The 23,772-nt window shown below is 39.3% G+C and overlaps 1 protein-coding gene across 1 annotated transcript; it reads right to left on the bottom strand.

Annotated features, from left to right (window-relative positions):
* Positions 1 to 6,071: 6,071 nt before the first annotated feature.
* Positions 6,072 to 20,605, bottom strand: LOC145448255 (proto-oncogene tyrosine-protein kinase Src-like). Its single transcript, XM_080326620.1, has 13 exons — positions 20,427 to 20,605; positions 20,298 to 20,356; positions 16,249 to 16,342; positions 15,742 to 15,840; positions 14,858 to 14,958; positions 14,641 to 14,787; positions 11,283 to 11,444; positions 9,891 to 10,006; positions 9,193 to 9,306; positions 8,167 to 8,308; positions 7,284 to 7,412; positions 6,480 to 6,625; positions 6,072 to 6,261 (listed from the first exon to the last, which is right to left on the bottom strand). The coding sequence occupies exons 1-13, from the start codon at positions 20,501 to 20,503 to the stop codon at positions 6,208 to 6,210; spliced, it is 1,440 nt and encodes a 479-aa protein (XP_080182746.1). The 5' UTR covers positions 20,504 to 20,605; the 3' UTR covers positions 6,072 to 6,207.
* Between the last annotated feature and the right edge of the window lie 3,167 nt (positions 20,606 to 23,772).

Here is a 23,772-nt window from a genome sequence, read left to right as displayed (position 1 = left end):
CAGACTTCTCTCGGATTTTCCTCGATACTCCAATGCATGCATGGTATACTGCCGTATACAAACAACTATACCCGTTTCAACTCTATACATGGTGGTGGTGCTGGTGGTGTTGTACTACTGCCGACAATCAAATAATAGAATATAGTTATTAGAGATGCTATATTGGTGACTGAGACTGGTTATCTATGAATCGATACCCCATCATTCCTGGAATGACATTCCAAGACACTGACGGTTATAAAGTCTGATGTGATTGAGAAGAATTGTTGATATTCTATACCAGCCGCCGGCGACCATTAGCATACAAAGCCAATTGAACTCATTTCACATCACATAAAACAATCCAAGAGCCGCACGCTGTTTCATCGCTAAAATTACGATCACCCCACAGTATCGCTTTACTAGTGAATATTAAATCGAATATACTAAACTAACGATCTGAAATCTTATCTGTGGAAATAGTGGCAACTATGGTATAATATCGAAACAACTTATAAACTTCCACCATCACGCAGCTTGCAGCGCGTCTGATGTCACCGGCGCTAGCGCAGCCAAATACAGGTAATATAATCTAGTTTGGTGAATGTTTCTTTGCTCTAATTCTAATCTAATTCGGTGAATGTTTCTTCGCTCTAATTCTAATCTAATTTGCGAAATGTTCCTATACTCTAATTTTAATTCTAATCTATACTGCTTTTCTGGAAAATTCTGCAGGAGAACTGTATAGTGGGAAACGAGCCAAAGCTTGCCGTACAGATATTATTGTCATTCTCGTGCTTACTGAATTCGCGAAAACTCGGAGATTGAATCGAGTTGAGTTCATTCTCAAGGGCATGAGAATAGGAAATGTATGTACATTGTATAATGCTTGACTCGTTTCGCACTAAACAGTTCTCCTGTAGCAATTACAGAAAGACAAAAAATTAGCATAGAATTAAAATTGGAGCATTCAGAATTAGAGTAAAGAACCATGTCAGAACCAGAGTTGGATCAATTACATTATTTCAGTTCAATTACAATTACAATTACAATTACTTTCATGAATGTTTCAATTACATTACAATTACAATTACGCCATGCTAAAAATATCAAATTACAATTACAATTACTCCTTGCATGCATCAATTACATTACAATTACAATTACAATTACTCCTTGCATGCATCAATTACATTACAATTACAATTACAATTGCTGCTGTTGAACATTTAATTGAATAGTCATAAATTCAACCGTGGTCCTTGACAACCGTAGCGTCGTATTTAACAACAATTCAAGTCTAGTTCAGATTGTGTAGTAATAATTGCGTTGATGTGCGTACATAGTATGCTATGTAAGATGTCACTGTGACGTAATGTAAGCGTGTTTTGTATGCTAGGTAATTATGGCTCGCGTAATTGGAAATGTAAAATGTTATTTACCTAATTTCCTATGGGTTAGGATTGAGGATAGGGTGCAGTATGTCGTTGAAAAAGTATTATAATATATGCATGTGTTGGATTTGCGTATATAGTATATAATTAAAGAAACAATATTATTTTTATCGAGGGACGTAGGAATTAGGATGAGGAGTAAAAACAAAACCGTGCTTTGTCAGATAAGACGTTATATAATATCCAGTGGTCTGGTTAGTTAGCCAGACGAAATAACGATGCATCATCGTGATCTGAAATCGTATTGTAGATTGCCAACCCACGGATAGATGAGCAATATGTGAGTCACGGATGAATGTACCGACAAACGTACTGAAAAGTCGGCTAAAACCAGCAAACTTTATAGTCCTAGAGCTGGCGATCCATGCGTCCAAATTTGATGCATCTGGTCTTCATCGTAAGCTATTGATGTACTAATTCCGAAAATACAAAATAAAATCTCGTCAGGGCAATGTAACTGCTCCAAAATAGCCGTTTAAGGCCGACTGTTCTGAAAAGTGAGAGCGCTGCAGCAGCATGACTACAACAATTACCAGTTACGCCCATAGCGATTGTTCAGAACAATGCCGATTCCCAGACTTTCACGACTATTTTGGGATGGTACCATTGCCTGGAAATATACTTTTATTGCGGAATCAGTGCGACACTAGCTTTCGATTACGACCATACATATCAAATTTCGACTCTTGGATCGCCAGCTATGGGACTATCAATTCTGCTGCTTTTAGCCGGCTCAGCAGTTCGCTTCTCGGCGTATTCAATCGTGAGCCACGTGTTGCGAATCCATCGGTTGGTTAGTAATTTAAAAATTGTATGGAATGGCAGCCGAGGCCAGCATAGCGGTAAAAATAAAAATAAACTCCGCCCGCAAGGGCGCGGTCAATGGCCTTCGCGAATGGATCCACAAAATTCCTTGTCGTTCGTTTAAAGAGAATGCATTATAAGTCAATTGTTTTATGTTGTGCTTGTCAGGTCTCAATAGCAATTTAATGTAATTGAAATTGTAATTGAACAAAATTTTTGTCAAATTACAATTACAATTACAATTACACAAAATAAAAATGCTTCAATTACAATTACATTACAATTACATTGAAAAATGTAATTAATTACATTCAATTACAATTACAAATTACAATTGATCCAACTCTGGTCAGAACTATAGATTACCTGGAAAATCTGCGTAACATCGGCGAGCGACAATATTATGTCAGTTAGTCTTCCTTCGAACATAATGAAATAAACGACGAGGAAAATAAATCACTAGCGAAACATTATTTCACGAAAATTATTCATTCGAAATACATTCAGTGGCTGCTTCAAAGTTAGAGGGCCGCGGGTTTCCGAACACTGTTTGATACAACATTTCTCTACCAGTTGCTGACAATTACCCCTGAAGAGCGTCAGCCGAATATTTGAGTGTATTTCAATGTCAATATATTATTCAATTATATCTTGAAGTTCTGTACCTCCGAGGAACTCTTCAAATACATTGCTTGGCTGATGACAGTTTGTCAGGTTTTATGTCCGTCCCGCGTAACGCGAAACATGTCGCAAGCTTTTCGAAGTACGGAACTTCAATCTTGCAACAATCAATATTTTATTTTATTGCAGTACTGCACTGCACGTGACTTTTCGGGGGGAGCATATACGAATCTGCATGATAGATTTTTAGACTGTTGTTATGAACTAAAATTTGGCTACAAGAAATAATAACAAGGAACTATTACATGCACTTGCAAGCGCAGACGCGAGCAACTGAGAAACAAACAGAATCCACAGTACGAAGTAAACTAATTGCAGTAATCAGCGCAAGGGTCTTAAAGCAATCACCACATTCATTTCACCCAAAGCTTTACGAGTCACTCTCATCACGAGCGAACTTGACTAAATTCGAAATACAGAAATAATTTTGTTGTTGTCACGTTATAATGACAAGTAGCCTACTCGCAGTCGCGAACGGCAATAACAAACGTACAGTTACAGTACAGCAGATAAAAATTCGGCTATAAAATGGCCGAATAACAGCACAGTAAGAAATATTCTCAGGGTGTAAACATAATTTCACCGATATACGTGCCGATGTGACAGTCGCGTGGGTCGCACTTCAATAAATATTATAATATAGGCTTACCATATTTTGGACATCTAAAAAGAGAACAATTTTTCAGAAATTTGAGACTTGCAAAACCGGAGAAAAATTCTCAAAAACCGGTGAATTTTTCTCACATTGGGATCGGTTGACTAAAAAAAAAGGTCATCTTTCTCCGCTCAGAGCTCAAAATAACGTTTTGCTCTCCGCATTGCTAGGTGGATGACTAAAAAAAAAATGGTCAACTTTCCGCTCACAACTTAAAATCACCGTTTTTCACTCCGAAATACCCGCCGGAGCGTCACTTCTGTGCTAATTTACGGCATATCACTCGCATTTTGCTCTAAATCTGACCTAACTTTTCAAAAAAGAGGACAAAATCTCAAAAAAGAGGACAAAAGGGCACTTTCAAAAAAGAGGACAAATCCTCTTAAAAGAGGACGTATGGTAACCCTATTATAATAGCAATCAGTTTCCCATAGTTGCTCGTGGTCATAGAAATCCACTATTATAAAGCTGCAATTGCCGATTCTCTGCCGCTAGAAGTCACATCTCTGCACCCTGTAGGGTTACCATACGTCCTCCTGCAGGACACTTTGTCCTCCTTTATCAAGAAATCGAAAATGCCCTCCGAGGACGCACATGTGTCCTATTTCTTGGCAATTCGTCCTCCAGGTTTGACAGCCAGGGGATTGTACAGCACAACCAAAAAGCGCCATAAATGTCGCGAAATCTGGATTTGGACGGCCAAACATGGTTAATATAACAAACGAAATTACGTCAGAGCGGGTGTTCCGATAGGCGAGTTAGAAATCTAACTTCTTTTAGTCAGCACACCGGTCTCCGGTATTTCCCGTCAAAATTTTAAAATTACCTGTTTTCTCGTCCGATTTTCTTTGATTTGTAAAATTGCCCTCTTTTTCGGATCACAAAATATGATAACCCTGTGAATATTTCATTAGTGTTTTTACAATCCGCCAGTCGACGAGAATGTCCACGTCCAGTTTCCACATTCAACTCAAAATAGAGGCACTAAATACCAGTTAAAGCTCGAGACTAGTGAATAGCGATCTGCTATTTCAACCTCGCCTTCCGTCACATGCTACCTCATTTTTGTTGGTTGTCCTTTCACGCTGTCTCCTATTTCTTTCCATCCTTAAATGCATGCCTCCTGCTTACATCGCCTAGGCCCAGGTGGGTGTTGATTTTCAGGGTTGTAACCAAGTCACAAGTCAATCTCAGTTTAATAGTTTTGACTCGATTCATTTTCAATTCAACACCTAGTCGAGTCCGAGTTCAAGTCCGCTAGTAGAGGGTCGAGTAGAGTTTTTACAGTTTCTGGCCCTATTTCCAAGTATCAGGATTCGGACTGATGGACAAAATACCAATAATGTGGTAACTTTACTATTCTTCGAAGTTACAATGAAATGGCCGTCCTATAGTCTCGAGTCATGCACAATGACTCGAGTACAAGTCGAGTCAATACACAAATTGACTCCAGTCGAGTATCTTTGTGGTGTATTGATCTGATCAAATTGTTAATATTAAAACTGAACTGAACAACGACAAAATTCTAACCGCATTTACTAACGTTCGCTGCTAATGATAAAGTCAGTCGAAAAACTTCGAGTGGTATAAATTTGGCAACATGAGCAAATTGTTTGTTGAAACATGTAATAATATCTGGGAACCAACGAATCACTGCATTTCGGGACGGAGCCAGGAAAAGTTTCATCTCCAGGAATCAGACTTCTACAAACTACCGATCTACTTCGTTGAAGGTCAACTAACTACCGTTTTGAGCAGTTTTAGGGCTGGTTGCGGATTTTGAAAAGCGAGCAGTTGTAGTTCTAGTTACGCATGTTGAAAAATGAGTAGTTCTAGTTCTTAGATGCGTATATTGAAAAATGAATAGTTCTAGTTGTGGATTTTAAAAGCGAGTAGTTCTAGCTCTAGTTGCGCATTTAAAAAAACCATTGGTCGCCGGACAACTAGAGAACACGTGCCGTCGTTTTGCATGAATCGTTATACCGGTGTTCTGTTGTGTTATGTTATTGCAGCCATTGCTAGCTTAGATTCATCACTACTAACAGTGGCGTATAGCCAATGGGTGGGTTTTGAGAGTCGAAACCCCTCCTATTATAAACTTATAATAATGTTGACGTGGAAATCCGATCCGATTCAGATAATAGATAAATTAGTAAGTTGCTTTGGAATTGAATCGAGTTATAGTTGTGTTTTGGTTCGTTAGTTGCTGATTATTAAAGGTGGTTGGTTCTATAAAGCATACTTCTAGGTGCGACTTCTGAAGCGTGAGTATTTCTAGTTCTAGCTGTGACTTTTGAAAAGCGAGTAGTTCTGGTTCTAGTTACAGTTGCGACTTTTTGAAAGTGGGTAGTTCTGGTTCTAGTTCAAGTTGCGTCGTTTGAAGTGAGTAGTTCTTGTTCTTGCGGCGATGTTTGAAAGGTGAGTAGTTCTAGTTATAGCTCTAGTTGCAAACTTTGAAAAGTGAGTACTTTCAGTTCTAGTTCCAGTTTTGAAAATAGAATAGTTCTTGTTACGAATTTTGAAAACCCAGAGTTCGTAAAAGTCTGCCCGCAATTAAAACACGCACGAGCTGAACTTCAGAACAGGACACAATATTACATCGATAACGTCATTCATAGCAGGAACAGCGAGCCTTCAGGAACTGCTGGAGTTCACACCAGTGCGTTGAAAAAAGCTTTCCATAAATATCTGAAACACAGAAATTTGCGAGGAGTGATATTGCCACGACCACGTATAAACTACACTTCATCGTCCAAAAAGGCAAATAATAATAAGAATATACAGTCGAGTCAGCTTAATACAGACACTGGATAACCCAGACAGAATGCTCGCGAACAGAACAAAAATAAAAAAGCACGTAAAAATCTCGAAGTAGAAGTGATACGGTAATTGCTTTACAAGCGTACCTGTATGTATTCAAAATTTGGTCTCACTGCCCTGTTCTTGTCCCAGCATTGCGCCATGAGTTCATACAAAACATCGGGGCATTCGTGCGCCTTTGGGGGTCGGTAACCAGATCGCAGTTTGTCCAGAAAATCGTCAGGAGAATCCCCTGAACAACAGCACATGTCCTCGGGGTGGAATCAAACTAGCGTATGTCCATTTTTAAAACTTTGAGATTCATTTGTCAAATTGATATAAAATCAGGTTTTTGTAAACATTTTTTCTGCCATATCTTGGCAATGTATGCTAGTCATATTGTGTCAAAGTTAATCGTGGGCAAGATATGGCCGAAAGAAAATGAAAACTTTACATAAAAATATTTAATTCTTCTTCAAATTAACCCTGGCAATTAGCGAGTTGTCTACAAAAACTATTCTAAACAAATTTGGCTCAATTCTAGTCCGTAGATGTCAAGTTATTCGGGATTTCCATTAACATTTCTCGGATTATCCACAGTATATACTATTTTTTCAAATCCAAGATTTTCAACTCCAATAATTTCGCTTCTCCGAGTTGGAATTGAGCCAAATTCGCCGTGTATCGTTTTATTTGACGACTTGACAATTACACGGGGTAGACAGTAACATTTGGAGCAAAATTAACAATAAATTCAAAATTTTTCAACTTTAATAGATTCACTTCTACTTATAGTTGGAATTGAGCTAAATTTTGTGTCCAACATTATTTTAGCAAACCTAATAATTTTAGCTAATAGCCGAAAAAGTTATTTTTGAACAACCCCGCGGTGTATATAGTATATTGCTCACCTCTCTCGGGATATGGATTTTCCCCTTTCTCAAAAATCTGCGCTATCAATACGCCGTAACTCCAAACGTCAGACTTGATATCGAACGCATCCTCTTCAACACACTCGGGAGATAACCAATATATCGCGTCTAAATCACAGGGAATATTGCACTCAAGTCTGATTGAATATTAACACTGGATAACACGGATTACACATTGTTAAGTCATTGCTAGTGGGGTTCTCCCGAGCCCCAGGGGTTCGCTGCGCCAGTCTCAGGGGTTATAGTCGAAGGTCACGTTACTCATCTAACTCATACAGCATATATCACAATGATTTCATGTAATTATTCATTACAATATTTTGTTTGCTGTGAAAATTATGTTTTAATGGCCCTGTTCTTTTAACAGTGTGGTTAACGCAAAGTTCATTTTGTGCACCAGCATTGTATGCAGTCGACTGCGGTTAATTAGGACACCGGACAACCGCTTCAGTCATCTAAAATGGGTTGCCCGACATATGAGCATGCGACACAATGGAAAACGACAGTTCAGCATGGAACACATCAGCATGCGTGACTTCAGCATGTGATTGTATAACCCAAAAACTTACCCTAACCCGAAACATAGCCTAACCTAACCTAGCCTAGCCTAACCTAACCTAAAGCCTAACCGTAACCCAACCATAAATCCAACCCTAACCTACCCCTAACCCGTAATTTAACCCACATGCTCATGTGTCGCATGCCAAATTGTCGCATGCTTAAGTCTCGCATGCTGTAATGTCGCATGCTCATATGTCCACGGACCTCTAAAATGCTCGGGATCGGAACAAAAGTAAAGAAAAACGGTTAACCTGGTGTGAATACACCCTTCTCGTTGAGTGATACACTGATAGTACATCACCTGAATCAAGTTCTTTTGGAGATGCGCATAAACCATATTCTGCAACCTTGAACGTATAGTCCGTGCCGACCGCTATGTGCTTGGCTCGCAAATACCTGTGCGCAAAAGGTATGGATTCCAAATACGCCATGCCCGTAGAAACCTGGTAATGCAGCAGTAAATCGTCTTTATTTTGTGATATAGCTCCTAAATAGTGAGATTGTTGCTGCGCTGCTGGTAGTATCGCTAATTCAGAGTTGGAAAACTGGAAAATTATCAGCTTTTTCGAATTAGATTAGAATTAGAATTATAGCTACACAGTTTTCTTCAAATTAGACTAGAATTAGAATTATTGCATTATAGCCACAGTTTCTTCCGAATTAGAATCAGAATGATATCTACACAGTTTTTGCCGAATTAGATTAGAATTGGACTGATAGCTACAGTTTCTTCCAAATTAGCTTAGAGTTAAAAGAATTATAGATACAGTTTCTTCCAGCTTCACAGTTTCAGTTAAATTAGCTTACAATTAGACGAAATATAGCTACAGTTTTTACCGAATTAGAATTTGAATGATAGCGACCTACTTTTAGCCAAATCAGATTAGAATTAGAAGAATTATAGCTAGTTTCTTCCAAGTTAGAATTACGATGATAGCTACAGCTTTTTCCAAATTAGATTAGTATTAGAATAACTGAATTCCCGAAAACTTGTAAACTGAATTACATTCTGAAGTAGAAGGAATATAACAATAATCGAGTTCAGTTCACACCAAATCAGAGTCAGAGTCGATTCTCGTTAAACACGGGAATGGCAGATGTCTGTACGCCAAATTTGACTCGTATCGCACGGCACAGTTCTCCTGTAGCATTTTCTGGAATACCGGAAATTAGATCAGAACCAAAATGAGAGCGTAGAAACATTTCACAGATAAGATTAGAATTCGATTACCGACATTTCACTGTAATTAGTCTCCAATGATGATGATTTTATGCACACGAACATTTGTTTGGGATTAGAGAAAATGCGATAGAGGGTCTCTCTTGCCTGAGTGGTTATGTTGATTATATCTGTGATGTCGAGCGTGTTCATTGTAAGATAATTGAGCAAAGTCCCTCCGTTCAAATGTTCCCAACAAATCTTCAGTGGTTCTTTCGATATCTGTAACGGATAATACATATTCAATACATATCGACCCTGATGCGCATGTCAGCATTTTTACTGGCAGAGGCCATCTGTGTTACTCCGAGTAGGCTCACGCAAGTAAGTGTTACCCACCTGTACTATATACTCACGTGCAGAGTTCTACAGCTATCAAATTTTCATTTTTTCCAAATTAGACTAGAATTAGAGCTAAAGTTACACATATTTTTCCAAATTAGGTTAGAATCAGAATTATAGCTACACGCACATGAATTCAAAATTTTTAAATTCATGTGCCACGAGCCAAATTTGGTGTGCAGCGTTTTTATAGCAAACCTAACAATTTAATCAGTGAATCCCCGGCATTCGAAAAAAAGTTGTTTTTGAACCAGCCTAATGTACGTGTATTTGATATTGCTAATTCTGCTTGCAATTTAGTAGAAATTTACTGCGTTCCTTCTATTTCCACTTGCGTTTTCACTTCTTCGTGAAAAGACAGGCGGAAACAGCTGCAACAAGACAGACAGGACGATAAACTAAAAAATATAAAAATAACTAAAATAAACGGACGAAGAGCGACTGAAAATTTCGTATGTACTCACGCATCCGAAAAATTTCACAACACTTTTGTGGTGGATTTTCTTCAAGCTTTCTACGTTTGGCAGCGCGTGTTTTTGATATGTAGTGATAGATAAATGAAATTTGCCCTTCCACACGCCTGAAAGAATATAACGTTGAACAATTGAATAGTATATCCATATTGAAATAAACCCGATTAATCGTCAGAAACTCGTAGAGAATTGGAAGGAACATTGTGTGTCAACAATCGTGTATAACAGTCGACTCCATTAATCTGGACACACGCGATACCGGCTTCGTGGCCGCTTTTAATAGGGTACAATTGCGTGCACCTTGTAGAACAGATTGGTATAGAAAAGTTAAGCAGAACAAGTGAAATTGCTCACTAGAGTAAACGAAGAAAAAGTAAAGACGCTTATTCCTTGACAGTTTGACAGTTAGTTAGGTTGGCGGGGATATCAAAAATACTATAGTTGAACTCCATATGCGTGTTACATAGTAATGCAATATATGACAGGGGTCACCAACACGCGGCACGCGAGGTAGTATTTTGCGGCCCGCCACCAGATTTGAGATTGCGGAAAAGCGCTAAGGAAAGCATTTTGAAACGCTGAAATTCATCAGTTTAAAAATATTGTTGTTGCTTGTTGGTGTTCAAAATAAGCTATTCTTCTGCGCCCAACAAGCATCACTGTTCCTCATTAACTGATACGGCTTCGGCGATGGTAATAGCATTCCATGGAAGAATAATTAGCTGATATGAATGGGCACTGCCAGACACACTGCCAAGAGCGAGACGTATGCGTGTTAAGCGATGTGTAGGCTACCCATTACTGCAGTATAACGCAGCTGTCATCCATTAAATACCTAACAGTACCGTATTTTGAATGCGATGTAGACCTTTACGCACGACCATGAAGCGAACAATCGTGGGCGGATCCCAAACCGTTTGAATTAAGCGGAGTCGACTGTATATATAACATTGACGCGTGGCGAGATAGCGCAGTGGTATAATCCGCGGCTGCAACACCAATGGGTGTGGGCTCGAGTCCGACCGAGGTCGACTTCCGAATTCGATACCTAAGTGTTGGAGGTTTACCTAGGCTCCTCCTCGCCACCTCATCCGCGTCAGCGGTGTCTTACAAAAGCCTAGAGGTGGGCCGTGCTATAAGTCGGCAGTTACGGAAAATAAGAAGAATATCGGCCTGGTGTAAATGACCATAGTAGTCGACAAACACCATGAATACCCCAAAACAAACAAAAACCTAACAGTACCGTATTTTGAATGCGATGTAGACCTTTACGCACGACCATGAAGCGAACAATCGTGGGCGGATCCCAAACCGTTTGAATTAAGCGGAGTCGACTGTATATATAACATTGATGCTGACAATAATTCGAATTGTAAAACTTACATTCGTGTGTGACGCTAAACTGATGGTGTTGGCGTATTTTCTCCTGTAGTTCGAAATCGTTCTCCTCCACCGCCACCGCGCTAGGCGCGAGAGAAGTAGTTTGTGGAATGTCGCGGACAGTGCAAGGGGTGGTCAGCCGACAGCATAGGCCGTGGGCACCCTCTGAAAATATCGAACAGAACATAGTTGGGATACGAGAATTCTTTTAGTTTACAAACTTAGATTAGAATGTCTGCGTTCGCAAAAATATGGAAATTGATTGGAATTGCGAATTACAATGAAATGCAATAAAAATCAAGTTCAGTTCATATCAAACAGGGTTGTAATGACTCAAGTCATGACTCGACTCGAGTCACGGATTTTGGTGACTCGACTCGAGTCAATTTGTGTATTGACTCGACTTGTACTCGAGTCATTGTGCATGACTCGAACCAAGTCCTATGACTCGAGACTAGGACGGCCAAGACAGCCATTTCGTTGTAACTTTGAAGAACAGTAAAGTCACCACACTATTGGTATTTCAACAGCTTCTTTGAGGTACAGAACTTCAATATACAATTGAATAGTATATTCATATTGAAATGAACCCGAATATTTTCGACTGACACTCGTCAGGGGTAATCTAAATACTAGTTGCTGACGATTACCCCTGACGAGTGTCAGCCGAAAATATTCGGGTTCATTTCAATATGAATATACTATTCAATTGTATATTGGTATTTCGTGTATCAATCCTGATACTTGGAAAATGGGGCCAGAAACTGTTAGGACTGAGGAAAATTACGATATTAAGAATGCGTGCCATTCTATATCACTTGAGCATAGTTTAAAAAAATGGGTTGAACCAGATTGAACTCAAAACTGAACAGTGAACATAATGACTTGAACTCGGACTCAGTCAAAACTCGATCATCTACTCACTGACATGGACTCGGACTTGACTCGATGGTGAATTGAAAATGACTCGACTTGACTCGAGTCAAAACCATAAAAGTGAGATGAACTTGTGACTCAGAACCTTGGGACTTGGCTACAACGCGTCAACGAAGAACAACTACCATATGATCAGGACTGAATACAAGAAAACGCATTGTTCTATCACGTATGCCGACCCCAATTGTGGAACAGCATCTCGCCGGCTATCCGACAGTCGTCGAGCATGTCCGCATTCAAGTCGAAATACAAGAAACTTCTTCTACATGAATACTAGTCAGTCTTCAGGATTACCGGACCACGACCTAACATCGACCTCGCCCTCCGCCACATGCCACCTCATTTTGTCGCTTGCGTCTTATATTCTCTGCATTATACTTTTCATTCAGTTTGCAAGCCTCTTATTTGCTTCGCCTAGGCCCTAGGCCAGGGGTTCTCAGCCCTTTCTTGGCCGTGGCTCATTTTCCGGCTTGAAAATGTGCTGTGGCCCACCTCTTATCTTAGAGTCATAATCCTGTTTAATGCGTGGTAATCGACTGCGCCGATATGCCTATTTATTTAAAATATGCACATTTTTTCTCTTAATTTACTGCTGATATTTAAATCTAGACCTCTCGGGATATGAACTCGGGAGCGAAGCGCGAATAAAATTTTAGAGTTGAATAAACATCATCCAACAAACGACCAACGAAATAATCTTGGGCCCCTTCGAGCTTCCCCAATTGGGGGTTTGGGTGCGGCAGTTACGGCAATGGTAGATCATAGGCTAAAACTCATGTGTATATTATGATTGTCCGCTGCTCCATTCGCGTTGCGAAACACAATGATCAAATCCATGCATCCACTGTGTGATTGGGGTTTTAGTTCCACTATTGTGGGGAATAATATAAACATTCCGGGCCAGCTTCAAACAATTCATTAATGAATTTGGTGCTAGTACTACAGAGAAGTGGAGAAAGTGTTTTAATATGCATGCTGTACAATGTACATTGTATGTCTTGTACCAAACCAACTGAAGTTGCGATGTCAGAATATTCAATCCAATGATACTATCAATTCACGTCACTCTTTCATTATGTTCAATGATTTCCATGCCGGACATTTTAAACCGACTGCAAATATTAATGCACTCGGCGAAATCCTCAATCCCTTACGATTCGTTGCGGTGGTGCAGTATACCCTCACCAGAAGTTGCTAATAATTTTCAATTATGGCTATTTTTGTCATACAATAATCCGATCTGCCGAAGTACAGTAAATCTATACATCAATTACATTTTATTCCGAGTTTATTGCACACCCTTTTAACGGCATACGATATATGACCCCGCCGGAATACTTGGTTACTTCAGCATTACCTTCCAGTTATCATATACTCGAAATTACTTTAGTTGCTGTTAGCCGTATGTTGTCACAGCCAGTGAAAAATGTCGCCGTTTGTCTCTCCCGTTTTCGACTTGTACATGCTGACTCCTTACGTGCCACTACGTCTCCTCTGAGTCGGATGAAAAGTTTATGAATATAATTCTAGCGTTTAACATAACAAATATAACTAAACTTACATTAATTCTAAAATTTCCGAAATAGCTTTGTGGCCCACCTCAAAATGCTCTGTGGCCCACCAGTGGGCCATGGCCCATCCTTTGAGAACCCCTGCCCTAGGCTAAGGTGGGTGTCTCATCTTTAAGGCTACTCCTAGTTGTTTCGACACCTTCCTATCTTTTCATTGTATCGCAGCCTTGTGATGTTTTGAAACGATGAAAATATTTATAAACCTGATTGATTGATTGATAACGCTGACATCATATCAGATTTCATTCTACTAAGCACGAGAATGGCAAACGTCTGTACAGCAAACTTGGCTCGTTTCGAACGACACAGCCTAATTGGAGTGAAACGTAATTCTAATCGAATTTGTAAGATGTTTCCATGCCTTAATTTTAATTCTAATCTAATATCTGGTTTTCCTGATAATGCTACAGGAGAACTGTATGATGCGAAACGATCCAAGCTTGCTGTACAAGCATTTGTTATTGTCATGTTTGTGTGAATCGACTCTGAGATGATGCAAACTTGGCTTGATTCAATCCCAAGTTTTCGCGAATTCAGCAATTCGAGTTCTAATTTAATTTCGAAAAGAGGGTCCAGCTATAATTATAATTCGAATCCAATTTGGAAAAAAAAACTATGTAGCTACAATTCTAATTTGGAAAAGATGAAAATTTTCTGGTTGTCAAACATTTCTACAAAGTTCTGCTGTAGCGTTTTCGGGAAAACCCGAAATTCGATTAGAATAAAATGTCCAGAAACATTTCACAAATCAGATTAGAATTAGATTAGCGGCATTTCCCTCGAATTAGAATACTCAGACAACTCGAATTATCTAGGATTATCTCAATCCAAATTTATACTCATCCGCCTAATACCTCGGAAATATTCAATCAGCGACGACAATTTCGAAAACTCCACCCCGTCCGTAATAAAAAACGCATCGTTGCCGTACCGAATCCGATAATGCTTCACGTACAACGTTTTCGACTCGTTCTCGTTGAGCAGCGACAGTGAATAGGAATCTTAAGACAAGAATCATGCGCTGATAACATCGATCGTGTTGTTACGCGCTCAGTGTAAACGGAGCCTTACTTTCGGATGTCTCGCTCTCTCGAATTAGAAACGCTCCGACTACCTTCATTTTCAGCAAGAGATTCTCAGAGTCTTTACGCGTTATTGTGCCGAAAAACCACCTGAAAACAGAAATCAAGCCCAAAATCAAAAGGGTTGCTGACATATTTTATACCCCTTTGAAGATTTTGAAAAATCTATGCCATCTTTTGAAAAAGAAGACGTAATTTTAATTGAAAATCAGGTTTATACTGTGAGTGTTAAGTTAGATTGATGAAATGATATAAATAAAACGCACAATAAACATGATAGCATATTCATATATAGTTAATGTGATGATTGACCTCATTCTTGAAAAGTCAATGCCCGCTAATTATAGTAAACTATGGTTAGAATAATGAAATGATACAATTACGACACACAATAAACATAATAGCTTATTAATATTAAGTTAATGTGATGATTGAGCTTGTTTTTGGAAAATCAATGCCCGTCCCCTGCATTTCTCAATCTTTAGAATAAATTACGAAATTTGAATTGAAAATCTTGTTTTCACAGTGACCGGCAGTTATAATGATGAAATCGTGCAATTGCAACACAAAATACATACGATAGTACATTAATATCCAATTAATGAGATGGTTGAATAATATTCATATTGCAATACATCGTTCAATTGTCAATTCTCAACTACTTGCTGACGATTACCGCTGACGAGTGTGAGTCAAAAAAATGCGGGTATATTTCAAAATGAATAATGAATATACTATTCAATTGTATTATGGATGTTTTGTACCTCCAACAAGCTGTTCATATATACATACATTATCTGATTAAAAATATTTATTGCCAATGTGTTGGCAACTCCTGAAATAAACAGAGATTAATCTGGGCCTAAGCTTGACCTCTCGCTTTGTAACGAATCTGAGAAGCAGACGAAATTCCTTGGGATGTAGCCCTTTTCTCCGTTGTCTAGTCTCGTGACGTAGCACCAATCATTCTCTCTAAATGCAAGACACTGTAAATGAAATCGCTGCGTGCTCATTGCAGATTTTGTAACCGCTCCAAACTTGCGGAGAGTTATGAATGCCACGTTTTAAATTAAGCTCAAATTCTTCAAAATCGTCCGAAAGGAAATTCCGTTAATGCAGGTTGCTATATTGATGTAAACGGAGTAAACCAAGGACTGTCTAAAATGCAGCATATAAAGTAGGTGGTGAAACTATAGGTTACAAAACAGTGGTCGCCTGCGATTAGGGAGACAAACCTATACATGGAAGAAACACAAGCTAACAACTAGCGACCATACATAACACAATGGAACTAACACGGCGTACTAACAACAAACCAACTACCGTATCAACGGGTGAGCCTAAAGTGACTTGACATAACAACCTCCCCATTGAACTTACAGTCCTTTGATGACGTCAAATTCTTCATATTGTCGGAATGTCAAGTCGCCGGCGTTTCGTGAATCATAATCGTAGAGCGCAGCCACTCTCCTCCCTGTAATAAATCAAGCGTTTTTCTGCCATTCGTTAAGATACGCCAACCGAAAGCGATCGATAATACGACAACGCGGTGAGATTGAACTCATGTGTGAAAAGTTCAAATATGTACCTTTTATACGACTACACAAAGAATAGAACGCCAGTTCCGCTTCGAATCAAAGATAATTTGGTATATTTTCGACCATACCTATTTCATAGGACTTTGTGACAATGCTGTGGGTTGATCACTACTTCGCAAATATGGTAATTCCAATACCGTGATTCTCAACTTTTATGTCTTCGCGGACCCCCTTTGGACTGTTACGTGCCCCCGTGGACCCCCCCCCCCCGACATACACACACACATAGCTTTAGTTCAAATGTAGCTTTATTATCGTGCAACCGCCATCTGTTTAGTGCAAATATTACCTGCAGGCTAGTGATAAACAACAGAAAGACCTTTCTTGAAAATATCATACTATTTCTGTTGAAATACGGAACGAATTATTTCAAAGCGAATTCTGTAGCTACATTTCTTGAAATACGCGGCCGTGTCCTGAAAATCGATGTGATGTAGTCGATTTGATTTGAACGAGTGGCGAAAATCTATCTCCACCAAGATAGGTGAAGGCGAATACACGTAACGTATCCGACGACGGCTTTGGGTATGATCGCAACATGTATGGCGCCAATATTACGCCCAGCCTAGTCATTTCCATACCCAGCAGAAGTTATTCCGGAATAGCGTTTATGTAGGCCTACATCACAAGAGAAAATGCATTTCTGCACGAAATAAGATTTCCAATACCCTAAAAACATCTCTAATCAGTTATCCGCTTTTATCAGTAGGCTATTGGCAATATTACACTAAAAACGAGTTCGCACAGTAGAATATTTCATCCCAGACAACCATTTTACAAGTCTGAAGGTTTCGCGGACCGCCTTAAAATGCTTCGTTAGGAGGATAAATTTCCCGTATATATATGTCCACTTTTCGGATCCGTAAATATGGGGGCGAAAATTTGTGTCGAGCTTGATAAGGGGGCGACGACTCTAACAAAGGCTGGGAACCACCGCATTTACGCATTTACGAAAAGTATATTAGCAATTATATGGAGTTAAAACTAGCGGTAAATTGTAATCAGCAATGATTGTTGGGAGTGTATTGGCACATCCCAACGTTTAGTCTTTTAAGACGTTGATAGTCACAATCGCGCAATATCTAATTTTAGCCGAGCAATCAAGGCCGCCGGAAGGAAATGGCGGCTGCGAATTAACCGCCGTCGATCGATTTATTGATCCGTAAAAGTAATCTTTGAAAAACGTCCATCACGAACAGTATGACATCGCAATTTGCAAATTCTAAATTCAATTTGATTCGAAAAACACGATGTAGCTATTATTTTAATTCTAATTTAATTTGGAAAAACTGAGCAGTTTTAGTTGTTGAACTCGTTCGCTGTCTTGGGCAGCACAGTTAGCGCTGCTTTACTGCAAGAAGACATGAACATGTTTGCAGATTGACGTTATATAACGGGATTAATACTCATTGCAATTCATAAGTATATATATAGGTACATATTACAGATTACAGCGCATTCCAGTTTGGACCGAACGGAACGGGCTGCCGAACTAGATTACGCGCCAGACATTACCGCGGGCGGTACGCATTTTGCTGGCAATGGCTTTCAGTAGGGGCGATCCAGAAGAGAAAGTCGAGCATATACATTAGGCTTGTTCGAAAATTACTTCTTTTTTTTCAAATTTTTGCAACCATCATCTAAAATTGTTACGTTGTCTAAAACCGTTGTACACCAGATTTGGCACAAATCCAACGAGTAGAAATGTAGCTATTAGAGTTGGAAAATTGTGAATTTATTATAATAAAATGAGTAAATTTTTTCAAGTTTACGGGCTAACCCATGTAATGGTTAAGCTGTCTACGAAAACTATGCAAAATAAATTTTACTCATTCTTGAATTACCCACAGCAAAAAGGCCTACCATTTTTTCAAATCCAAGATTTTCAAGCTTCGCGTCTAATAGTTGCAACCGAGCGAAATTTCCAATGTGTCATTTTATTGGACAGCGACGCCTAACAATTGTTGCTCACTTCCAACCGATAGAGCGAAGTTATTGCTGTTGAGGACGGCTGGTCATCCCGGAATGGTCAATAAAAGACGCAAATAACTTCCCTTCTACGGTTTGGAATTGCATCAAATTTTAGTTGAATCGTTTTTGCAGTACCTCAACAATTTCATGGGGTTGACAGTAAAATTTGACATTTTAAAAATCGCTTATAATAAATCCACAATTTTCAAACTCCTGTGCGAGCCGAATTTGGTGTGCAGCGTTTCTTTAGGTAACCTGATAATTTAAGCAGTGAATCCTGGAATCCGTAAAATAAAGTTATTTTTGAACAACCCTAATGCACCCCGGCTCCTGTCGCATGGCATTTCAAAGCATTGCTTTCCACACAACCGGGATGCTACCAATTCCCACACAGACGCTAGATTCCCCGCGGCAATCATTTCCGAACGCTTACAAATCCCCATTTACTATCCCATGGGGGTACTGCATGCTACTACAAGGAGATACTATCAAATCAACAACAATGACGTAACGCCTTGATCCTCGCAACATGTTATATGTAACTAACCTGCGGTTAGGTACGCCACACGTGCCGGGACTCTGACAGCTAGACGAAGTCACTAGTTGCTTAATTTCACTAATTAGGGCTAATTCCTGGTAATCTAGTTCGAATCTAATTTGTGAGATGCTTCTATCCTCTCATTTTAATTCTAAGCTGATGTCTAGTTTACCTGAAAATGCTACAGGGGAACTGATTGTCCAAAACGAGCCATGGTGTTCAGACATTTTCCATTTTCATGCTTATTAGAAGCAACTCTGATTTGATACGAACTGAAATTGATTTATTGTCCGAGTTTTCTTGAACTCGGCAATTCTAATAAAAATCTAATCTGACCTGGAAAGGCTGAAAATTTTAGAGTTTTCCTGAACTTGATTTTTGTTGCATTTCTTTCCATTTCGGAATTGAATTCAATCTCCAAGATTTGCGAATTCAGCAATTCTAAGTCTAATCTAATTTGGTAGAAACTGGGTAGCTATAATTCTATTTCTAGTGTAATATGGAAAAACTGTACCTATCATTTTATTTCTAATCTAATTTGAAAAACCTGTAGTTATAATTGCAGTTCGAATCTAATTTGGAAGAAACTGTGTAGCTATAATTATCATTCTGAAGAGCTTCTTGGAGGTACAGAACTTCAATATACAATTGAATAGTATATTCATATTGAAATGAACCCGAATATTTTCGGCTGACACTCGTCAGGGGTAATCGTCAGCAACTAGTAGAGTATTGGAAAGAACATTGTATATCAACAATCGTATCACAAAATATCACGTCACCAGCATGAAATTTCGAATGAGAGAGCGTTCAATGTACTATTTTTAGGTGATACACGAACTCCCTTTTGTTGACAGAGTTTTGGCTGGTGTATTTTGATAAGAGTCGACTCCACAATTCCATTTGTGTGCCTTGGAGTCGACTTTTATCAAAATACACCAACCAAAACTCTGTCATCAAAAGGAGTTCCTGTACCACCTAAAAATAGTACATTGAACGCTCTCTCATTCGAAATTTCATGCTGGTGACGTCATATTTTGTGATACGATTGTTGATATACAATATTCTTTCCAATTCTCTACTAGTTGCTGACGATTACCCCTGACGAGTGTCAGCCGAAAATATTCGGGTTCATTTCAATATGAATATACTATTCAATTATCATTCTAATCAAACTTGGAAGAAAACTGTTGCCATAATTCTAACTAAAGTCTAATTTGGATAAAACTATGCAGTTATAATTATAATTCTAGCAGCAATTGGAAAAGCTGAAAATATTCGTTGTTGTCCCAACTCTGCTGTAAAACAAACGCGAAACGAACCTTTGGAAAACTGCGTGGTTTCATGCCGATCGTCCGAGCCTTCGTCGTCTGATGGCGGTCTGAAAAAGGTGCGATAGGTTTCGTACATCGAGCTCCTCAATCGCCTTGGATAGACGCTCAGTCACTCACATCAGGGTGATCTCTGGTCTCGCTTTTTTGCTCGTCACGTGCTCCTCGTCGCTTAATTTCTCCAGGCAACAGCCCATGTCTTTCACTACGGACGGTGTAACTACTATTTTACAGATCAAAACCGGAACATTTTATTTAATTCTGAAATTAAAAGAATTGCATGGCTGTTTTTCGTCAATAAGGCCCGATAAAACCAATATCTAGCAACTTCACCGACAACCCCGATATATTCAGCCGAAATTCAGAAGATATGGCATCTAGCTTAAGACGCATTCCCAAAACTTCAGAGCAATTATTGAACTGTTTTACAGCCATTGCGACAACTAGAAAATTTTCAGCTTTTCCGAAATTAGATTATAATTAGAATTATAGCTGTACACAGTTATTTCGAAATTTGATTAAAGTTAGAATTGTAGCTACACAGTTTCTCCAAATTAGATTGGAATTAGAATTATAGCTGTACACAGTTATTTCGAAATTAGACTAAAATTAGAATTATAGCTGCACACAGTTATTTCGAAAGTAGATTAAAATTAGAATTCTGCTTTCAAAAGTACGTTCATGGTAAACGATTTGTGCCCAATACTATCACGACGATATGTTTTCTGTTCTGTCCAGGGGCAGAACCACTTTCCATTTAACGGCATTGGAATCGACGTTAGTTAAACTGAACAATCCGGTCCTATGCCGACAGAAAGAACATTTGTATAACCTTAAGATTTCCCACTAGTTGCCGCTGCGTAGGTTTTTTTTTGTGTGTGTGTCTTGCCAACAAACAGCGTTTCCTGTTCCTGTGTAATATTACATTTGCTATGTTAATCATATCATTTGTGTCTCACGCTCGCATTACCGTTTTACTATAGATTACTAATCTACGGATAGATATTCTACTCCCGTGGTTACGCTCCGGCAAGCAGTTACACTTATTGCTGAGCAATCTAAAAGCAGCATTATTGGTGGTGTTATAGCTTGCGACCCGAGGGCTGAAATTTAATGAGACTGGTCTTAATCGAGAGCTACTGTCGCACTGATTCTGAAAATTAAAATTAAAATCTTGTCCGGGAAATGGAACCACGTCAAAACAGCCCTTAAAGTCTGAAAATCGGCATTGTTCCGAACAATCTCTTGGCGAAATTGGCCATTGTTATGTTCACTGTGTTGCGGCGGTGCCATTGTTGGAACAATGCCGATTTTCAGACTTTGAGGTCTGTTTTCAGGTTGGCCACCGTCAATACTATTTTATTCAAATCCAAAATTTTTCGACGGCAATAACCCCGCTTCCACTGATTGGAATTGAGTCAGATTTGGTGAGCATCGTTTCTATGGACAACCTAACAACTTCATGGGGTGGACAGAAAATTATGATTTTTTTATATAATAAATAAAAAACTTTCTTCTCCTGTAGCAATGCGGCTACTGGTTGGACTTGTACCAAATTTGGTGCGCAGGCTTCGATTACGTAACCTAACGATTTTATCAAGTAGCCAGTACAATTTGAGAGAAAAAAGTCATTCTTGAACAACCCTAATTTACACACATCATTTAAACTTTTGTCACGTCATTATCAGCGAAACACGAACATAATGCTCGACCGGACGCCTAATATTCATCCAGAAATGCTCCTTGCTAACAAGCAAAAAAAACTAATAACAATCTACGTAACTTTAGTATAGACTGAATAATTTCAGTTTAACAGCCGTTGTGATCATATCTCATCAAATCCCGTCCACATTAATGTTAGCTGTCGTAGTGACGCCGCGTATCATGGGACTGGTAGCGTTCAAAGCGAGCACGTAAATCGATGCTTGAAACTCCCATTACTAAACCACTGATTCATACAAAACAAGCCGAGCTTGCTAACAAGATTAATGTAGGTCACTTTTTTCTACACAGATAGATCTTCTGTACGCCTCAAATCGATTGAGTGATATCTATTCGATGGAAGCTACTAGTAGAGCTGGGCAAAATCGATTACACGAGTGATTACGAATCAACTATTAGGCATCGAGCGAAGTAGAGTATTCTGTCACTAACTAACACGCCATGACAGTATGGATGATTTGGAATGTTACAGACCTGGACAATTAGATAATTCTTTCATACGACTAAATTGGCGAAATACCAGTGATCTAATTCTAATCTAATTTATCGTTCTTCTGAAAATGCCTCTGGCCGCGGAATTTTGCAGTAAGTTAACAAGAATATCCCTCTCGCGCAGGGAAATCCAGTGTCAAGCCGCCATTGCATTGCTTACGCCAGAGGTTCCCAAACTAGGGGTCGCGACCCCATTGGGTTCGTTTGCCTATTCTCTGGGGCCGCGAAGACGTTAATTAAATACCAATGACCAATTGACCATACAATGTCAGTTAGGCGGATGCTATCGGCGGCTCATTTCTGTATACTATAAATTACTTCATTTTTCAAAATAAAAGAAAAAACTACCACTGAGGAATGTGAACCCGCCTAACAAGGTGTGAGCGTCAGTTTAAAGCGCCACCTTCTATAACGTGAGAAACCGAGTATGGCCATTGGTACGAAGATTAAAGTGTCGGGAGCATAGAAACTAATAGGACAGTAAATTTTCCTTTAGGGAAAATTACAAGTGACCGGCAGTGCTACGCGTGAACAGAACAGTACAATACATACACAGAGCACAGCACAGATCGTTATCTGTATTTCGCATGACGCAGAAATTCACATGAGTTCATAATTGCATAATTGCTCCTACTGCGAACATATATAGTCGCCGGCTTTCCCACATAGGCCACGAGTAGGTTTGAGTGAAGGTGCGGATCAGTTTTTAGTAATCAGAACGCCAAATCTCGAGATCGGGTCGCGGAACATTTTCAAATCGAAATTTGGAGTCGCGACCATAAAAAGTTTGGCAACCCCTGGCTTACACCGTACCGTCATAGTATAGTTATTGCGACGAATGACACCCATGCAGGCACGATTGCAACATTACCTCCATCGGCAAGAGTTTTCAGCCATGAAGGAGAACTGTAAAGTGCGAAACGAGGTCAAGCTCGGTGTACAGACGTTAACCATTCTCGTGCTTAAGGGGCACTGCGCTCTAAATATGATGTGGTCTCAAATTGAAGGTAAAAACGAACAAAAAGTTTTGGCCGCAGCCATTTCCTTCAGAACGCCGCCGTAATGGAGCTACAATTTATTGAAATTTCTACAAGACCAGCCGCCGCGCCTGCTTAACCCGTTACATGGCACGATATCTTCACCGTCGCACTTGCTCGACGCGATTAGGCAGTCACCCAGAGAACGAATTTTAGATAGTTGTCAGCCGATGTTATGAAGGAAATGTGTCTAAGTTTCGTTCTCTGCGTGACTG

This window comes from Botryllus schlosseri, chromosome 10 (genome assembly GCF_051294905.1).
Source record: "Botryllus schlosseri isolate E-star chromosome 10, Bs_hap1, whole genome shotgun sequence".
NCBI lineage: Eukaryota > Metazoa > Chordata > Ascidiacea > Stolidobranchia > Styelidae > Botryllus > Botryllus schlosseri.
Note: the sequence above shows the minus strand (reverse complement) of the source record. Positions and strands in the feature narration are given on the sequence as shown.